General features: G+C 40.1%; 1 protein-coding gene across 1 annotated transcript in view; it reads left to right on the top strand.

Moving 5' to 3' along the window:
- LOC133294297 (uncharacterized) overlaps positions 1-15,751 on the top strand; it is a 36,216-nt gene continuing 20,465 nt past the window's right edge. The window contains exons 1-2 of the mRNA XM_061492951.1: positions 1-128; positions 14,344-14,461. Coding sequence (XP_061348935.1) covers positions 14,383-14,461 — 79 coding nt within the window. The 5' untranslated portion in view covers positions 1-128; positions 14,344-14,382. The remainder of the gene's footprint in view (positions 129-14,343; positions 14,462-15,751) is intronic.

The raw sequence follows: 15,751 nt of genomic DNA, 5'->3' as shown, positions 1-15,751 counted from the left end.
CAGAAAAAAACAAAAACAAAAAAGCAATACAAACAGAAAAAAGAAAACCATCGTCGGAAGCTCCGCTCTCTCTGCGGCGGCAGGGGCCGTGCACGGCGGTGGTTCACTTTCTCCCCTCTCCTCACCTTGTAAGTCTTTCGGATCTATCGACGAACCAAAAAGCTTCCCTCCTCACTCTTCTTCGTGTTTAGAAGCACCTTATTTTTGTTCATTGCCTCTGAAAAATGTTAGGTTTTGAGCTCACAAACACTTGAGAATTCAATCTGGATCGGTCTCTCTTGTACTCCTGATTCTTCCCAACAAACATTACGTTTTTTTGATTTTGCCCAAACCGTTTCCTTTCCCGCTCCTTTTTTCTTTGACCTCACGATAAAGCCGAGACCCAAACGATTTTGTGTGTGTGTGTTATACTATATATGTTGTATTCACATGACAAAGAATATTGCATTTTCTTCTGATTCCAAGTGTAATAAGAAAAAGGAGAGGGTGTTTTTATCGTTTGCAAGTCTCTAGTAGGAATCATTAGTTGATAATTGCTTTATTAAGTTTACACGGTGATAGTTTATATATTCGTTTATTTATTGCTTTTCCTTTAGTTAAGGTTGTCGATGTGCTTTGTTGGATTATTTGTAGGTGTAGTTGATAGGGTTTTACTTCGGGGGTGTGAGTAAGATTGTGGCATCTTACTTGCGGTTTGTTGTTGATGATAAAATTTTATTTGTGTAAGGGTTTAGAGTGTCGTGTTAAATTTGTAAATATTCTTTCCCTTCTTCCTATATATTTGAAATTTTTTACATTTTGATTATTGATTTGATCGTGGACACTCATATTCTTTCCCCTCTCGCATCTTTGGCTGTTTGCCAGATTTTGCAGTGACCTCTTATGTATTTTGGAGTTCATGTAGGATTTAATCCTTGAACTTCAGCTGTTAACTTCTGTGATCTTGTGGTACAAACTTCAAATGATTTTCAAGAACTTGGATAAATTGGAAAGGTTCTTATTTTATTTTATTTTTTGTTTTTTGGAGTAGTATTAATTTTGGTCAAATGTGCTTGTTCAGAATTCCCCTTTATTATTAGTATCTTCCGGATCCTTGTTGGGGTTGCTTAGATGCTAGGGGAGATTATGAGAGATTTTTCGTGTTTGAAGCGGGGCATAAGATCATTTGTTTATTGAAAGAAATGCTTTGTCTGGTAAATGTCTGTTAGGTTATTCTTTAGAGATAACTTCCCTGTGTGCTATGCCGCCGGGTTATTAAGAGTATGTTTGGTTTACATCAGAATCGGTGAGATGCCAAAGAAATGATCATGACAAGTTGACAACCCACTCTGCTCCTTGGTGAAACATCTCTTTGGGGTATTTCTATCTTAACAAAATAAGGGAAGGCCATGATTCTCATGCTAGAGTTGGGACAGTCATTGGATAGGGAATATTTCTCTTAGAGGCATTTCTTTGCACTTTTTTAGTTTTTATTACATAATTTTCACCTCCAAATTTGTTACAATGTTTAGCATCCCAATATCTATTGGAAATTCCAAAATTTTCGTTTTTGGAATCTTAACTATAGAGAAACTTAAGAATTCCGAGCATTTGCTTTTGCTTTATTCTATCCATTACCGTTCTATACTGGATATGAGTCCCTGAACGCTTATCTTCTGGAATGTATCCTTGCTACTTTATCTTCCAAATTTCTATTCACTTTAAAGTAGACAAAATTTCTTCATGATAGACAGACCCCTTTGAAGATGCAATGCTCCTTTAAAAGTTAAGACTTTCATTTGAGTAGTGGCAGCAGTATTTAATAGGATCACTTTTGATGGTATGCTGTAGAATCATAGACCTTATAATGTTTCGTGGTGGTGTATTATTTTCGCCATTATTCGTTATATTTGGCTAGAGAAGAGTGCTTGTATTCTTTAGAAACCCAAGGAACAAAATATCATGTCATCTCACATTATACACTTGAAACGTATTGGTATGAGACACCATACTGAGAGATATTTTGACATTCATTCCACTGTATCTAAAATGCAGTGAAGTGTTGGTAATAATCACATGAAAATGCAGTGTTTTGTGCTGTATAACTAGGAACAGAGTTGAATAGAACAGGTTTGGAAACAAGACATCTAATTATGAAAATAAAGGTATGAAAATTTCAAGTGTTGGAGTTTCAAAATAAAATAAATTGGTAAAATCAAATGATGGTTGAGTAGAAAAAAGAGAAAAGATGGCATCTTTTCTTCTGGGCCCTTATTTTTACTAGCTATTGGGACCTCCTGATCTCTCATCTCTTTAGGGCTGATAGCAGCAGCAGCTCTTCTGTCTGACCCTCTCTATCATTTTCCTTTGCAACCTCTCCTTTGAGGCTGAGGGAGCAGTAATACTAAACAGCTTTTCAGTGGAAAATTGGAAGGGATCTGATAGAATTGGACCAGAGATTAGGGAATAACCAAGGAAAAAGATGAGATTTTTATTGATATGATCTCTCTTACCCCTGGATTAATGGAGAACCCAAGGTTAGGAAGAGAAAGAATAGTTACAAGCGGCTGATCCCTAGGAATTCGAGAGCTTGGTCTCACGCACATCCTCAACGGCCTTTACTCAATAATAATCTCTCCTCTGTGCCCTGTTTTTCCTTTTATCCTAACTACTGACTATTCAGAGAAATTTCGTCCAAAATCAGGTAATTTTAACCACTGTATTCAACAATATCACTTAATATTGAGTAACTCTACTACTATATCTAACAATATCAATGTAACTCTATCTCATGTATCTAATAATATTAATTAACTCTAATTCCTATTACTTACATGACCTGGCCAAACTAGATTATTGGGCCCATCCTTATTTCTTTCTCTTCTCACATTTACCTTCCTAATTGGGGGCCTGCTACTAACAGAATCTTATCTCTGTCTTTTCTGGTGCCTCTAGCTTGAACCAGCAATTCTAATATGTATCATGGATTTCAGCTTCTGTCTTTAGAATCAAAAGACTAGTTTTGGAGGTTTGTGCCTATTTGTTTTGATATGATGTACATTGGAAACTTTAAAAGGGAATCGGTCTAAGAGTGGAGTTAGAGAAATTTTTTTCTTCATCATCTTATGCTGAAGTTTAGATTGTTATTCTTATATCTTTTGGGGTTGTTTCTGTTTCTACATTTTTTTTGGTAGATCGTTTCTACATTTTTTGTCTGGTGGATGATGTTAGATCCATCTTTCTTTACCTTTGCCCAGTAAACATACGTGTCTTCTGCTATATGTGCATTTGATGTGGTTGCACACATGATATTAGATGCATTCCTCTTTACCTTCGCATCCTTAACATCATGTGCCGTCTGCTGTATGTGCATTTGTTGTGGTTGCAGACATGATGTTAGATGCGTCCCTCTTTAACTTTGCTAAACACCAAGCTTGGTTGCTAAATTGTTTGATTTACTGCTAATTGAAACCAACTGCTTCCTTCAAATCCTCTGCCTTCTTTAAATATTTATCATTACTTGGTATACTGTTAAAGACTTCTACTCAAAAATGCTAATAATATGAACAGGAACAACAATTTGATCTGAATAACTTCAGTTTCCTTATATATTGATCAAGACAAATTACAGAAGCTTTGAAACAAGCAATCTACAGTGATCATGGCAGGAAATTAAACGATTACAATAACTGAGAATTAACAAGCAAGAAAATAAAGATAGTGTGAAGCACATATGAGAGGCTTCACTCTCTCCCAATCCCCAAAGGGCCCAATCAATTCTTATCCGATACCCATCCATGCTTCCATCCTCTGCTTATAACGGCTTCCAAGCCACCCTTCTTTGTGCACCATTCTGTTAAGGGGTATTTTGGGAATCCCTTATCTGACGTGGCAATCCTTGCGTGTCCTCCTTCGGTGCTGTATTCAATTGGGCTGTTTGGGCCTGAGTCCACACTCTTCTATTGCTATCTCTTTTATATTTCTTGATGGGAATTGTATCAATACTCCCCCCCATTTGGAGAACCTTGTCCTCAAGGTTAAAATGTGGAAATTGCTGATTAATAACATGAAACTCCTCCCATGTATTTTCAAAATCTGGTAACTGCTTCCATTTAATTAACACTTGAAGGGACCCCTGTATTGACCGCCTAATGTCCACCAGTGCCACAGGCTCCACCACTAATTCCCAATCTTCCGTCAACATAGGGGGCAGGGGCTGAACAACAGTCCCAGGCTTCAGAGCCTTTTTTAATAAGCTCACATGGAATACTGGATGAACCTTACAATCCCTAGGTAAATGTAATCTGTAAGCAGCTGCCCCTATGCATTCCAAAACCTGATATGGGCCATAAAAACGGGGACTCAACTTTTCATTGATTTTCCAGGCAAGTGTTTTAAGACGATAAGGTTGGATTTTGAGATAAACCCAATCACCCACATCAAAATGAAGATCCCTACGCTGTTGGTCTGCATACTGTTTCATACGGTTTTGGGCTTTGAGCAAGTGTTGTTGCAAGTGTTGTAAAATATTATCCCTTTCCATTAACGATTGTGACACAACATCCACTGCTGGAATAAATGTGCCACACTTAAACAGAGTGGGAGGATCCCTTCCGTACAACCCCTTAAAAGGAGTCATGCCAGTAGCATCTTTAAACGTTGTGTTGTACCAGAATTCAGCCCAGGGCACCCACTTAGGCCATTGGTTGGGCCGTGTACAACATAAACAACGTAAATAGGCTTCTAAACATCGGTTCACGACCTCCGTCTGACCGTTGGTTTGTGGATGATATGCGGTGCTGTAGTGTAATTTGGTGCCTGCACTCTTAAATATTTCTGCCCAGAAATTACTCAAAAAAAGTCGATCTCGGTCAGACACAATAGTAGTAGGGAACCCATGGAGTTGTACTACTTCTTTAACAAATAAATCAGCAACCTGTTTTGCTGTGTATGGGTGCTTCAAAGTCAGAAAATGGGCATATTTCGTGAAACGGTCCACTACCACAAATACCGTATCAACTCCCAATGTTTTGGGCAAACCACCAACAAAATCTAACGAGATATCCTCCCAAACAGTAGAAGGGATTGGTAAGGGCTGGAGAAGCCCAGCTGGGCTTAAATTTTGGGCCTTACACTGTTGACATACACTGCAGCCCGCCACATAATTTTTTATGTCCTTCTTCATGCCTTCCCAATATACAACACCAGCTAGCCGCTTATAGGTGCGGAAGTACCCAGAATGTCCCCCAATGCCTGTGTTGTGATACTCATCTAACAAAGAGGAAATAAATTTCGAAGTCTTGGGTATGACCAACCTGTTGTTGTAGAATAACTTCCCTTCACACACTTTAAATCCCGGATGAGCATTAGGGGCTATCAACAAGTCCTGCACAATGCCTTTAAGCCTATCATCTTGCTGGATTTCAGTCTCCAATTCATCAAAATGAGACCATTGAATCCGGGATACAGCCATATAAAACATTTTCCTGGAGAGAGCATCCGCTACTTGATTTTCCGGGCTGGTATTGGATTTCAAAGTCAAACCCGAGTAATTTGGAGACCCATTTCTGCTGTTCTTCACCTGCTGCTCAGTAAGAAATCGGAGGCTACGTTGGTCTGTCTTGATGATAAAATGTCTCCCCAGCAAGTAATGTCTCCATTTTTGCACTGCAAAGACTATAGCCATCAATTCTTTTTCATAAATGGACTTGGCTTGGGCTCTGGTGGAAAAACCTTGACTAATATAAGTGATGGGTCTATTATCTTGTGTAAGTACAACACCAATACCCTTCCCTGATGCATCAGTAGTTACAGTAAATTTTTTTTGGAAATTTGGCAATGCTAGGACAGGCACCGAGCTCATCCTAGCCTTAAGCAACTGAAAGGTGCTTTCCGCTTCCTCACTCCACCGGAAACCATCTTTTTTAAGCAACTCTGTAAGAGGTTTAGCGATCTTGCCATAGTCTTTTACAAACTTTCGATAATACCCAGTCAGCCCAAGGAATCCCCTTAAGCCCTTGATGTTGGTTGGACTAGGCCATGATATCATGGCTTGGATTTTTTCTGGGTCTGCCTTAACCCCCTCAGCTGACACACAGTGACCCAGATACTCTATCTGTCTTCTTCCAAAGCTGCATTTTTTTTTATTAGCTACCAACCTGTTATCTCGTAATACTGTAAAAATGGCCCTTAAATGAGTGAGATGTTCCCTACAGCTGTTGCTGTAGATTAGGATATCATAAAAAAAAACCAGTGCAAATTTCCTTAAAAAAGGTCTCAGTATCTCGTTCATCAGTGCCTGAAAGGTAGATGGGGCATTGGTAAGCCCGAAGGGCATCACTAAGTATTCGTAATGCCCCTCATGAGTTCTGAAACCTGTTTTTGGGATATCTTCTTCCCGCATCCTGATTTGGTGGTAGCCAGATTTCAAATCTAGCTTGGAATATATTTGGGAGCCACCAAGCTCATCTAATAGTTCATCTACCAGGGGCATAGGAAATTTATCTGGGATAGTAATTTTATTAAGAGCCCTATAGTCAACGCAAACGCGCCAACTACCATCTTTTTTTCTTACTAAAATCACTGGACTTGAGTACGGGCTAGTACTATTCCTGATCATACCATTCCTAAATAATTCAGCCACCAATGCTTCAATCTCAGATTTTTGGTAGTGAGGATACCTGAATGGACGGATGTTTGGTACTTGACTCCCTGGCTTCAGGTGGATTGCATGATCTATAGCCCTTGCTGGTGGCAGCTCCTTGGGTTCATTAAACACTTCCTCGAACTCTTTGAGTAGCTCGTTCAATTCTGCCCACTGTTGGTCACCTTCTTCTGCACTGGTTGTTGCTACCATCACATAGAACCCTTGACCGTGGTCTTGGAGAGCCTTGGTAATGGATTTCAGAGAAGCCTCCGACCTGAACAGTGAATGATCTCCTTTAATCATTGTTTCCCGGCCCTTCTCTCCATAGCTGAGGGTAAGCTCCTTAAAGTTGGCCTTGATTTCCCCTAATTGCGTCAACCACTCAAGCCCCAACACCACATCTGCGCTTCCAAGCTCGAATAGGTAAAAGTCCTGCCTTATTTGAGTGCCTTGGATACTTATCTCCACTTCCTTGCAGACCCCTGTGCACCTGACTTTAGTGCCATCTCCTATCTCCACGCTGTACGTAGGGGTATCATACACTTTCAATCCCAGTTGCTCGACCACTGTACTCTTGATGAAATTAGTAGAGGCCCCACAATCCACCATCGCCATCACCTTCTGGCCATGTATCTCTCCATGGACCATCAGGGTTTGGCTTGAAGTGAGCCCCAGTAAGCTCTGTAACGAGAGCTGCAATCCGGTTTCTTTTTCACTACCCTCCAAACTCGTGGTCTTCTCTGGGTCTTCTTCGTCCAGCGCCTCTTTCTCTTCATCATCGTCTTCAACCAACAACAGATGTAGTTGCTTGACCTGGCATTTATGGGTTGGGTTCCAACGCTCTGCGCATTTGAAACAAAGTCCCCGATCTTGCCTCTCCCGCAACTCGGCTTGTGAGAGTCTCCTTCCTTGATTCGCATGAACCTCAGGCGACTGATTTCCCATGGCTGACATTGACGACCTTATCCCCGTTCCGTCATTAGGGTTTTTAGCTGAGTATGGTCGTGTGGCATTATGGGTAATGTTTGATGTGTTGGATCCGGTAGCAGACTTGGGGTGGTTTGGGTTATTTGGGCCCGCATTTGAAGCGGCCCAATTCTTGGTTTCATTTGAGTTTGACCCGGTTCTAAGGCCCGTAGATCCACGGCTGCCCCCTTGTGACCACCCTCTCCCAATTGGCCCTAGACCCTCATCTCTCCAAGCGTCATTTCTCTTTTCAATTTTGATTGCCAGCCTCATCATCTCCGTCAACGACAACTCCGGATACATCATCAGCTCCGCTCGGATACTATCGCGAACGCCGTTTAGCCATGCCCCCTTTCAGTAATTCTTCATCGTCAAAGCGTAGCACGCTCACCATCTTTTCAAATTCTGCTCTAAAATTCGAGACGCTTCCAACCTGTTTGATCGTGTACAACGCACGATATGGATTGTCCAACATCTCAGGTTGGAAACGGCTGAGCAACTCACGTCTGAACATTCCCCACGTGGCATTTGGGTTGCTCGTTTACCACCATTGAAGCCAATGAAGGGCTTCTCCCTCGAGGACGACCAGCACTGCAGTAAGTTTCTCTGCTTCCTCCACTCCGTTCACCACGAAGTACCGCTCCACCTTACTCAGCCATTCGAACGCGTCGTCTCCGGAGAAGATTGGAACCTCCAGACGTCGGTGGCCATGGGGAAATGGGGGAAACCTTCTCACATTCCTTCCCTCATGTGAACCCGAAGCGTTATCCTCCTGATAATTTTCTCCATGACGGGAACGACTCCGTCCCCTTCTAGCCAGCTCGTCTAATCTCCTGATTATCTCAGTCATCCCTCTTTCATTATCACCCGACCTCCGAAGCACTTCCTCTTGTCTCGCTTCGTTCGCGTCCAGTCTCAAGAGAACCTCCTCATGTCGAGCACTCCCTCTGCGCAGCCCTTCCTCCACAAAATCCAGACGGTGCTCCATTTGACGCGTTAATACCATTCCACAGAGCTCCTAGATCGGAGCTCTGATACCAATTGTTAAAGACTTCTACTAAAAAATGCTAATAATATGAACAGGAACAACAATTTGATCTGAATAACTTCAGTTTCCTTATATATTGATCAAGACAAATTACAGAAGCTTTGAAACAAGCAATCTACAGTGATCATGGCAGGAAATTAAAGGATTACAATAACTGAGAATTAACAAGCAAGAAAATAAAGATAGTGTGAAGCACATATGAGAGGCTTCACTCTCTCCCAATCCCCAAAGGGCCCAATCAATTCTTATCCGATACCCATCCATGCTTCCATCCTCTGCTTATAACAGCTTCCAAGCCACCCTTCTTTTTGCACCATTCTGTTAAGGGGTATTTTGGGAATCCCTTATCTGACGTGGCAATCCTTGCGTGTCCTCCTTCGGTGCTGTATTCAATTGGGCTGTTTGGGCCTGAGTCCACACTCTTCTATTGCTATCTCTTTTATATTTCTTGATGGGAATTGTATCATATACTTTATGGGGTTTTGTTGAAACCTTGGAGTAAGAATATAATGAAAATTGTATTTACCTGATGGGGTTATGTTTTTACATTTTTGAATGATATACCCTGTTGTACTTGTACCCTAGTTTTTTACCCCACACCCATACCCGTACCTGTATTGATACAGTACTGGTATTCATATACCCATATCCATGCAACTTAGGCTAGCATCTTTAAGGGGGCGTTTGGTAAAGGAGAAAATTTTTTTTGCCGGAAAAAAATAATTTCTGGGAATATGATGGGAAATTTTTTTTCCTGGATAAGGTACTAAAAGTTGTTTGATAAGCCAAAATTTTTCCGGGAATGTTGGGTTAATTTTACTGCTGTTGTATGTTAATTTTCCCACCACATGGGGAATTATTTTTTCCACCCCATTAATGGTAATCTTCCATAACAATTTTATATGGAAAAGTAAATGATGGGGATTTTTTTTCCCACCCTTACTTTTACTTCACCTCCTACCAAACATAGGCAATTAATTTTTTTCACCCCATTTTTCCAGGAAATTTTTTTTTCACCTCCTACCAAACACCCCCTAAGGGTGTCTTGTTGCCCCTCTTGTCCTCAACTTGGTATAGGATAGTATTGTTTTAATGGTCACTCTTTGGTGTTCTGTGCTAATGGGCGTTCGGGATTGAGAAGCTTTGCTGCATTTATTATTATTATTTTCATTTTTCCTGTCTAAAATATCTTATCCTCCTTGTAGCTGTACTTTCTGTCCTTTTTATGTAATAAATTTCTTCTTCTTCTTCTTTAAATGGATAGATATGTAGAATATTCTAGAGTTTTCTACTTGTTTCTAGCTACTTGTTCCTTTGAGTAGTGTGATGCCTCTTCGGTTACTGTGTATTTTATTTATTACTTCAACTCCTTAACTACCTTGTAATCTGTATATAAAGATCCCTTTGGGTGTCAATCAATATATGAAAAATACATTTCAGTCTTATATTTCATCATGGTATCAAGAGCAGGTTATCCTGTGGTCATCTTGTAAACCTTCACGTTTCCTTCCGTTTTCCATTTTTCACTGTTTATTAAAATAACTCAGAAACCATATCTGGACCCCTCCAATCACGAAACCAAGGCCACCATTGGACTCAGAAGCCATTTCCGAGTCGACCCACGTCAGCCCCGTCGCCGGAAAGTCAGCCACGCGCCACCACTGCAGAACTGCCTCTCTGGCGCGTGTGAGCCACGCGCCGCCCTGCCGGCCTCCGTTTGTCACGCGGCTTTCACAGAACGGCTCGCCTGGCCTTCCTCTTCCTGTTCTGGGGGTTTAAATCACGATTGGAGCACTCTTCTTGTTGGGTCCAGTTGGTTCCTCTTCGTGATTTTTCAGTTTCTGAACGATTGGAGTTCCTTTTTTGTTTTTTTTTTATTTTTTTATTTTGAACAATGGAAGTTGAAAATATTGAGGCTGAGAATAAGCATTCTGAAAAATCATCCGGTAATGTTTCCGGTGTCTTTCCTCTTCCCTGTTCTTCGTCTTCCGGAGACAACCCAGCTATACAGATTACTAACCACCGTTTAAACGGTAAGAATTATGAGCAATTTCAGAGGGTGATGTCTCAATCTGCTGAGGCAACTAGTCATGTTGCTCAACAAGGTATGGCATTCCATGTTGATCATAGTAGTCGTTGGATTCTTGATTCGGGAGCTTCTGATCATATGACAGGTAATGCATCCCTGTTTTGTTCTTATACCCCTTATTATCACCAGTCACGAATAAGGACGGCTGATGGTAGTTTCTCTAATATTGCGGGAAAGGGATCCATTAAGCTCTCTGAACATATTACTCTGAATTCTGTCCTTCATGTCCCTTCTCTTACTTGTAACCTTATCTCTATTAGTAAACTTTCCTCTGAATTGCATTGTGTTGCTAAATTCTCTGCCAAAACCTGTGTTTTTCAAGAACAGGATTCGGGGCTGATGATTGGCAGTGCTAGAGAGGAAGAAGAAGGGCTTTACTATTTTGAAGAAGATTCTCATGAAAAGAGATTTTTTGCAAATCACTCTTTATGTTTATCAGACGATTGTAATGATGTTTTGTTGTGGCATCGTCGTTTAGGACACCCAAATTTCTTTTATCTTCAAAAGCTGCTTCCAAACTTATTTATCAACAAAAAACCAAGTTCCTTTTTTTGTGATGATTGTCAGTTTGCAAAACACTCTCGTGTTTCTTATTTCCCTAGAGATTATCATGTTTCGTCTCCATTTACATTGATTCATAGTGATATTTGGGGCCCAGCTCGTGAAAAAAAATATATCTGGAACTTGTTGGTTTATTACCTTTATTGATGATCATTCTAGAGTATGCTGGGTATATCTTCTAAAAGATAAGTCTGAAGCTGCAGCCACTTTTAAAAATTTTCATGCTATGGTACAAACTCAATTCCAGACCTCTATCCAAATCCTGCGAACTGACAACGGTACTGAATATTTTAATTCTGTTCTTGGTGATTATCTAACCAAGCAAGGTATTATCCATCAAAGTTCTTGTCCTAACACCCCTCAACAAAATGGGGTGGCTGAAAGGAAAAATAGACATCTCATTGAAGTTGCTAGAGCCCTCTTGTCTACAATGCATGTCCCTAAATACCTGTGGGGGGAGGCTGTCTTGACTGCCTCATATCTCATCAATCGGATGCGCTCTCGCGTCCTGAATTTTCATTCTCCCATATCTTGCCTTACCCGCTCTTTTCCCTCCTTTCGGGCTCTCTCTTCCCTTCCTCCAAAGTTGTTTGGCTGCGTGGTTTTTGTTCATATTCCTCCACGTCAAAGGTCCAAACTTGATCATAAGTCTGTTAAATGTGTCTTCATAGGATATCCTCCTAATCAAAAAGGTTACAAGTGCTACTCACCTTCTCTTCGAAAGGTCTTTGTTTCTATGGATGTTACTTTTTGTGAAACACAATCATTTTTTCCCTCGACTTCTCTTCAGGGGGAGTCTATTGGTATAAATGAAGACAAGTCTTGGAATCCAAATAATTCTACTGTCTTACCTTTACCCTTGGAAACATCTGTTGTTTCTTTACCTTGTGAGTCAGGGGGAGTTAATGTACAGGAGACAAGGACAGCAATTGTACCAGAGACTGGAGATCCTCCCGGTAAATGAGGAAAATTCTACAGCAGGCGAATATCTCCTCAAGATCCTCTAGACTGCCAGGATTCTGACCCGAGTCCTAGTTCCAGCAATCCACTTGAGAACACTGGTACAGCTGACCTAGATGTGCCCATTGCCCTTCGAAAAGGTACTAGATCTTGCACTGCTCATCTTATTTCTCATCATCATATGAAAAGTTATCTCCAGGTTTTCGTGCTTTCAACACTATATTAGACGGTACAAAAATACCAAAAAATATCCAAGAGGCACTTAATGACCCTAAATGGAGGGATGCAGTCTTTGAAGAAATGGATGCTCTTAAAAAAAATGGAACTTGGGAGTCCGTGGCACTTCCCAGAGGAAAGAAAATTGTAGGTTGCAAATGGGTGTTCACAATAAAATTTAATGCAGATAACAGCATCAACAAATATAAGGCCAGATTGGTTGCCAAAGGATTTACTCAGACTTATGGGATAGACTATCAGGAGACGTTCGCTCCCGTTGCCAAACTTAACTCTATCCGAGTCTTACTATCACTTGCTGCCAACCTTGATTGGCCCTTGCATCAATTGGACGTAAAGAACGCTTTCTTAAATGGGGACTTACATGAGGAAGTTTACATGGATCCACCACCTGGTTTTGAACAGGGAGATGGTTCTGTATGCATGTTGAAGAAATCTCTTTATGGACTTAAACAATCCCCTAGAGAGTGGTTTGAAAAGTTTACTCGTGTTGTTAAAGAAAGAGGATTTATCCAAGCTCAGACTGATCACACTTTATTTTTTAAACACTCCGATAGTGGCAAAATTGCTAGCCTCATTGTTTATGTTGACGACATAATTGTCACAGGTGATGACTGGGAAGAAATAAAATCTTTAAAAGGGGGTTTAGCTAGTCAGTTTGAACTAAAGGATCTTGGATCTCTCAAATATTTCCTTGGAATGGAAGTTGCTCGTAGCAAGGCGGGAATTTCCTTATCTCAGAAGAAATATATTCTAGACCTGCTACAAGAAACAAGTATGCTTGGGTGCAAGCCTGCAGAAACTCCAGTTGAACCCAATATTAAATTGGGAATTGAAGATGGAAAAGATGTTGACAGGGAGCAATACCAAAGGTTGGTAGGGAAGCTGATCTACTTATCTCACACTCGGCCTGATATTGCATTTGCGGTTAGCATGGTTAGCCAATTCATGCATTCTCCTAAGGAAAAACACCTTAGTGCTGTTTATAGAATCCTCAAGTACCTCAAAAACACTCCTGGTCGAGGAATGCTCTTTAAAAGGGGACACAAGAGGATGATAGAAATCTATTCAGATGCTGATTGGGCTGGCTCTGCTATGGACCGAAGATCCACTTCAGGATATTGTACCTATGTCTGGGGAAATCTTGTGACCTGGAGAAGTAAGAAACAAACTGTTGTTGCCAGAAGCAGTGCAGAAGCAGAATTTCGGGCGCTAGCCCATGGCATTTGTGAAGGAATCTGGTTAAGAAGGCTCCTTGGAGAATTAAAGATATCTTATTCTCTACCTGTGAGACTCTATTGTGATAATAAGGCTGCAGTCAGTATTGCTCAAAATCCTGTACATCATGACAGAACCAAACATGTGGAGGTTGATCGTCATTTTATCAAAGAAAAATTGGAGGAGGGTAGTGTATGTTTGTCATATATACCTACCAAGGAGCAAACAGCCGACATTCTCACCAAAGGATTACACAAACCCATCTTTGAGGATTTAATTAGCAAGTTGGGGATGATCAATATATATCTCCCAACTTGAGGGGGAGTGTAGAATATTCTAGAGTTTTCTACTTGTTTCTAGCTACTTGTTCCTTTGAGTAGTGTGATGCCTCTTCGGTTACTGCGTATTTTATTTATTACTTCAACTCCTTAACTACCTTGTAATCTGTATATAAAGATCCCTTCGGGTGTCAATCAATATATGAAAAATACATTTCAGTCTTATATTTCATCAAGATAAAATGTAAGAAGCCGATTGGCTTTCCTTCATGATTGATTTACATGATTTTGATTATGCATTTTTGTTGCAATCTATGCATCAAAGTCCCTTATTTAATTGATGTCCCATTCCTGTTAATTACAGGAAAATCTCCAGGGTATGTGAAACTTGTCAAGAAGCAGTATGAGCAACGAAATATTTGATGGACCGACATTAGCAGAGAAATTGTTGAAACTCAACAATTCACAACAAAGCATTGAATGTATCCTGATCTAATCCCTCTTTTTTAATTGTTTATCTTTAATGACAATTTTTCTTTTGGTTATTTCTGCATTATAGGTTGCCAATCGGACCAAATGACCAATAGAACATTTATGTCAATAAAACGTTCTATGGCATGATTCATTCATTGCTTGGTATTCAATTACAACAATCCTGCACTGCGGCTTATTCGGATTTATAAAAATAGATCTAAATTAAGAAAGGCAACCTATATTTTCATCCTGTAGTATCTCTCTTCTAGTTTTAGTGTATGAATTGAAATGATGCCTATTTAGAAAGTTTTCAGTTCTTATTAAACAAATAAGATATGCGTAAATTTTTAGGCAGATAATGGACTTGCAATTTCTATGATACAGCTTTGACTTGCAGTACCTAATATGTGTTAGGTCTTACTATGTTATGGGTTTAGTATGTCGGAAATGCCCTAGTACCCTTGTATTCACATGATGTTTATAGAAGTAACGCAAGAGCTATTATTGCGAAGCTGGTATGTGGGATTTCGGTCTTAATTTTTTGCTCTCTTTAGTCTCTGTTCAGAACATAGGAGGGATTGTTATATCCTATATTATGCAGTGCTTTAAGCCTCCCCGTATATGTGCATAAGTGAAGGAACATTATAGCAGCTATTGAAGCTTTCTTTAATGAATCTTTCTATGATAATTTTTGGCAATGATTTTCTATATAGGATGGCACAATTTATTTCATATGAAATAAAACAAGTGAATATTAATCATGCAAGTTTGTGTCTCTGACTTATTTTCAACACTTCTAAGTGCATTAAGCAAGAAATTTCGACCGAAATAACAAGGATGTAAAGACTAAAGAAGCAATGTAATGAGGACAAAAGATTGCCCGTTTGGACAATAACAGTGTTTGGTAACTGAGATTGAAGTGAAGGGTAGGGAGGGAGACTGGATGAAAGAATTGTGAAGGTAATGTTCGTGCTTTTTAAGGTTACAGAAATCATCCCCAGGCTCAAAATGTAAAGAGTGATCTTCTCAACACTATAACTACTCTGTAGTCCACTTATTTTGCATTGTAGGGTGGCTAAATTCTTATGGAATAACCTGTTAGGGGGTGACAATTGGGTGTGTCTTTTACCTTGGAGCTGTTTCTAGTAACATGTTTTTTTGAAGATTTTATAGTAGATTGCAGTTTATGCAGTTGTATGGCGAATTTGGTTGAGAGTAAAGTATTTTCAAGGGGGTCTCTTTGTCCTTCCTTTACGTTTATTATAGTGGATATAAATATATTTTTGGGCCTCTGTTTA

This window comes from Gastrolobium bilobum, unplaced genomic scaffold (genome assembly GCF_033153095.1).
Source record: "Gastrolobium bilobum isolate Gb01-03AN ecotype WA unplaced genomic scaffold, APGP_CSIRO_Gbil_v1 utg9383, whole genome shotgun sequence".
Lineage (NCBI taxonomy): Eukaryota > Viridiplantae > Streptophyta > Magnoliopsida > Fabales > Fabaceae > Gastrolobium > Gastrolobium bilobum.
Note: the sequence above shows the minus strand (reverse complement) of the source record. Positions and strands in the feature narration are given on the sequence as shown.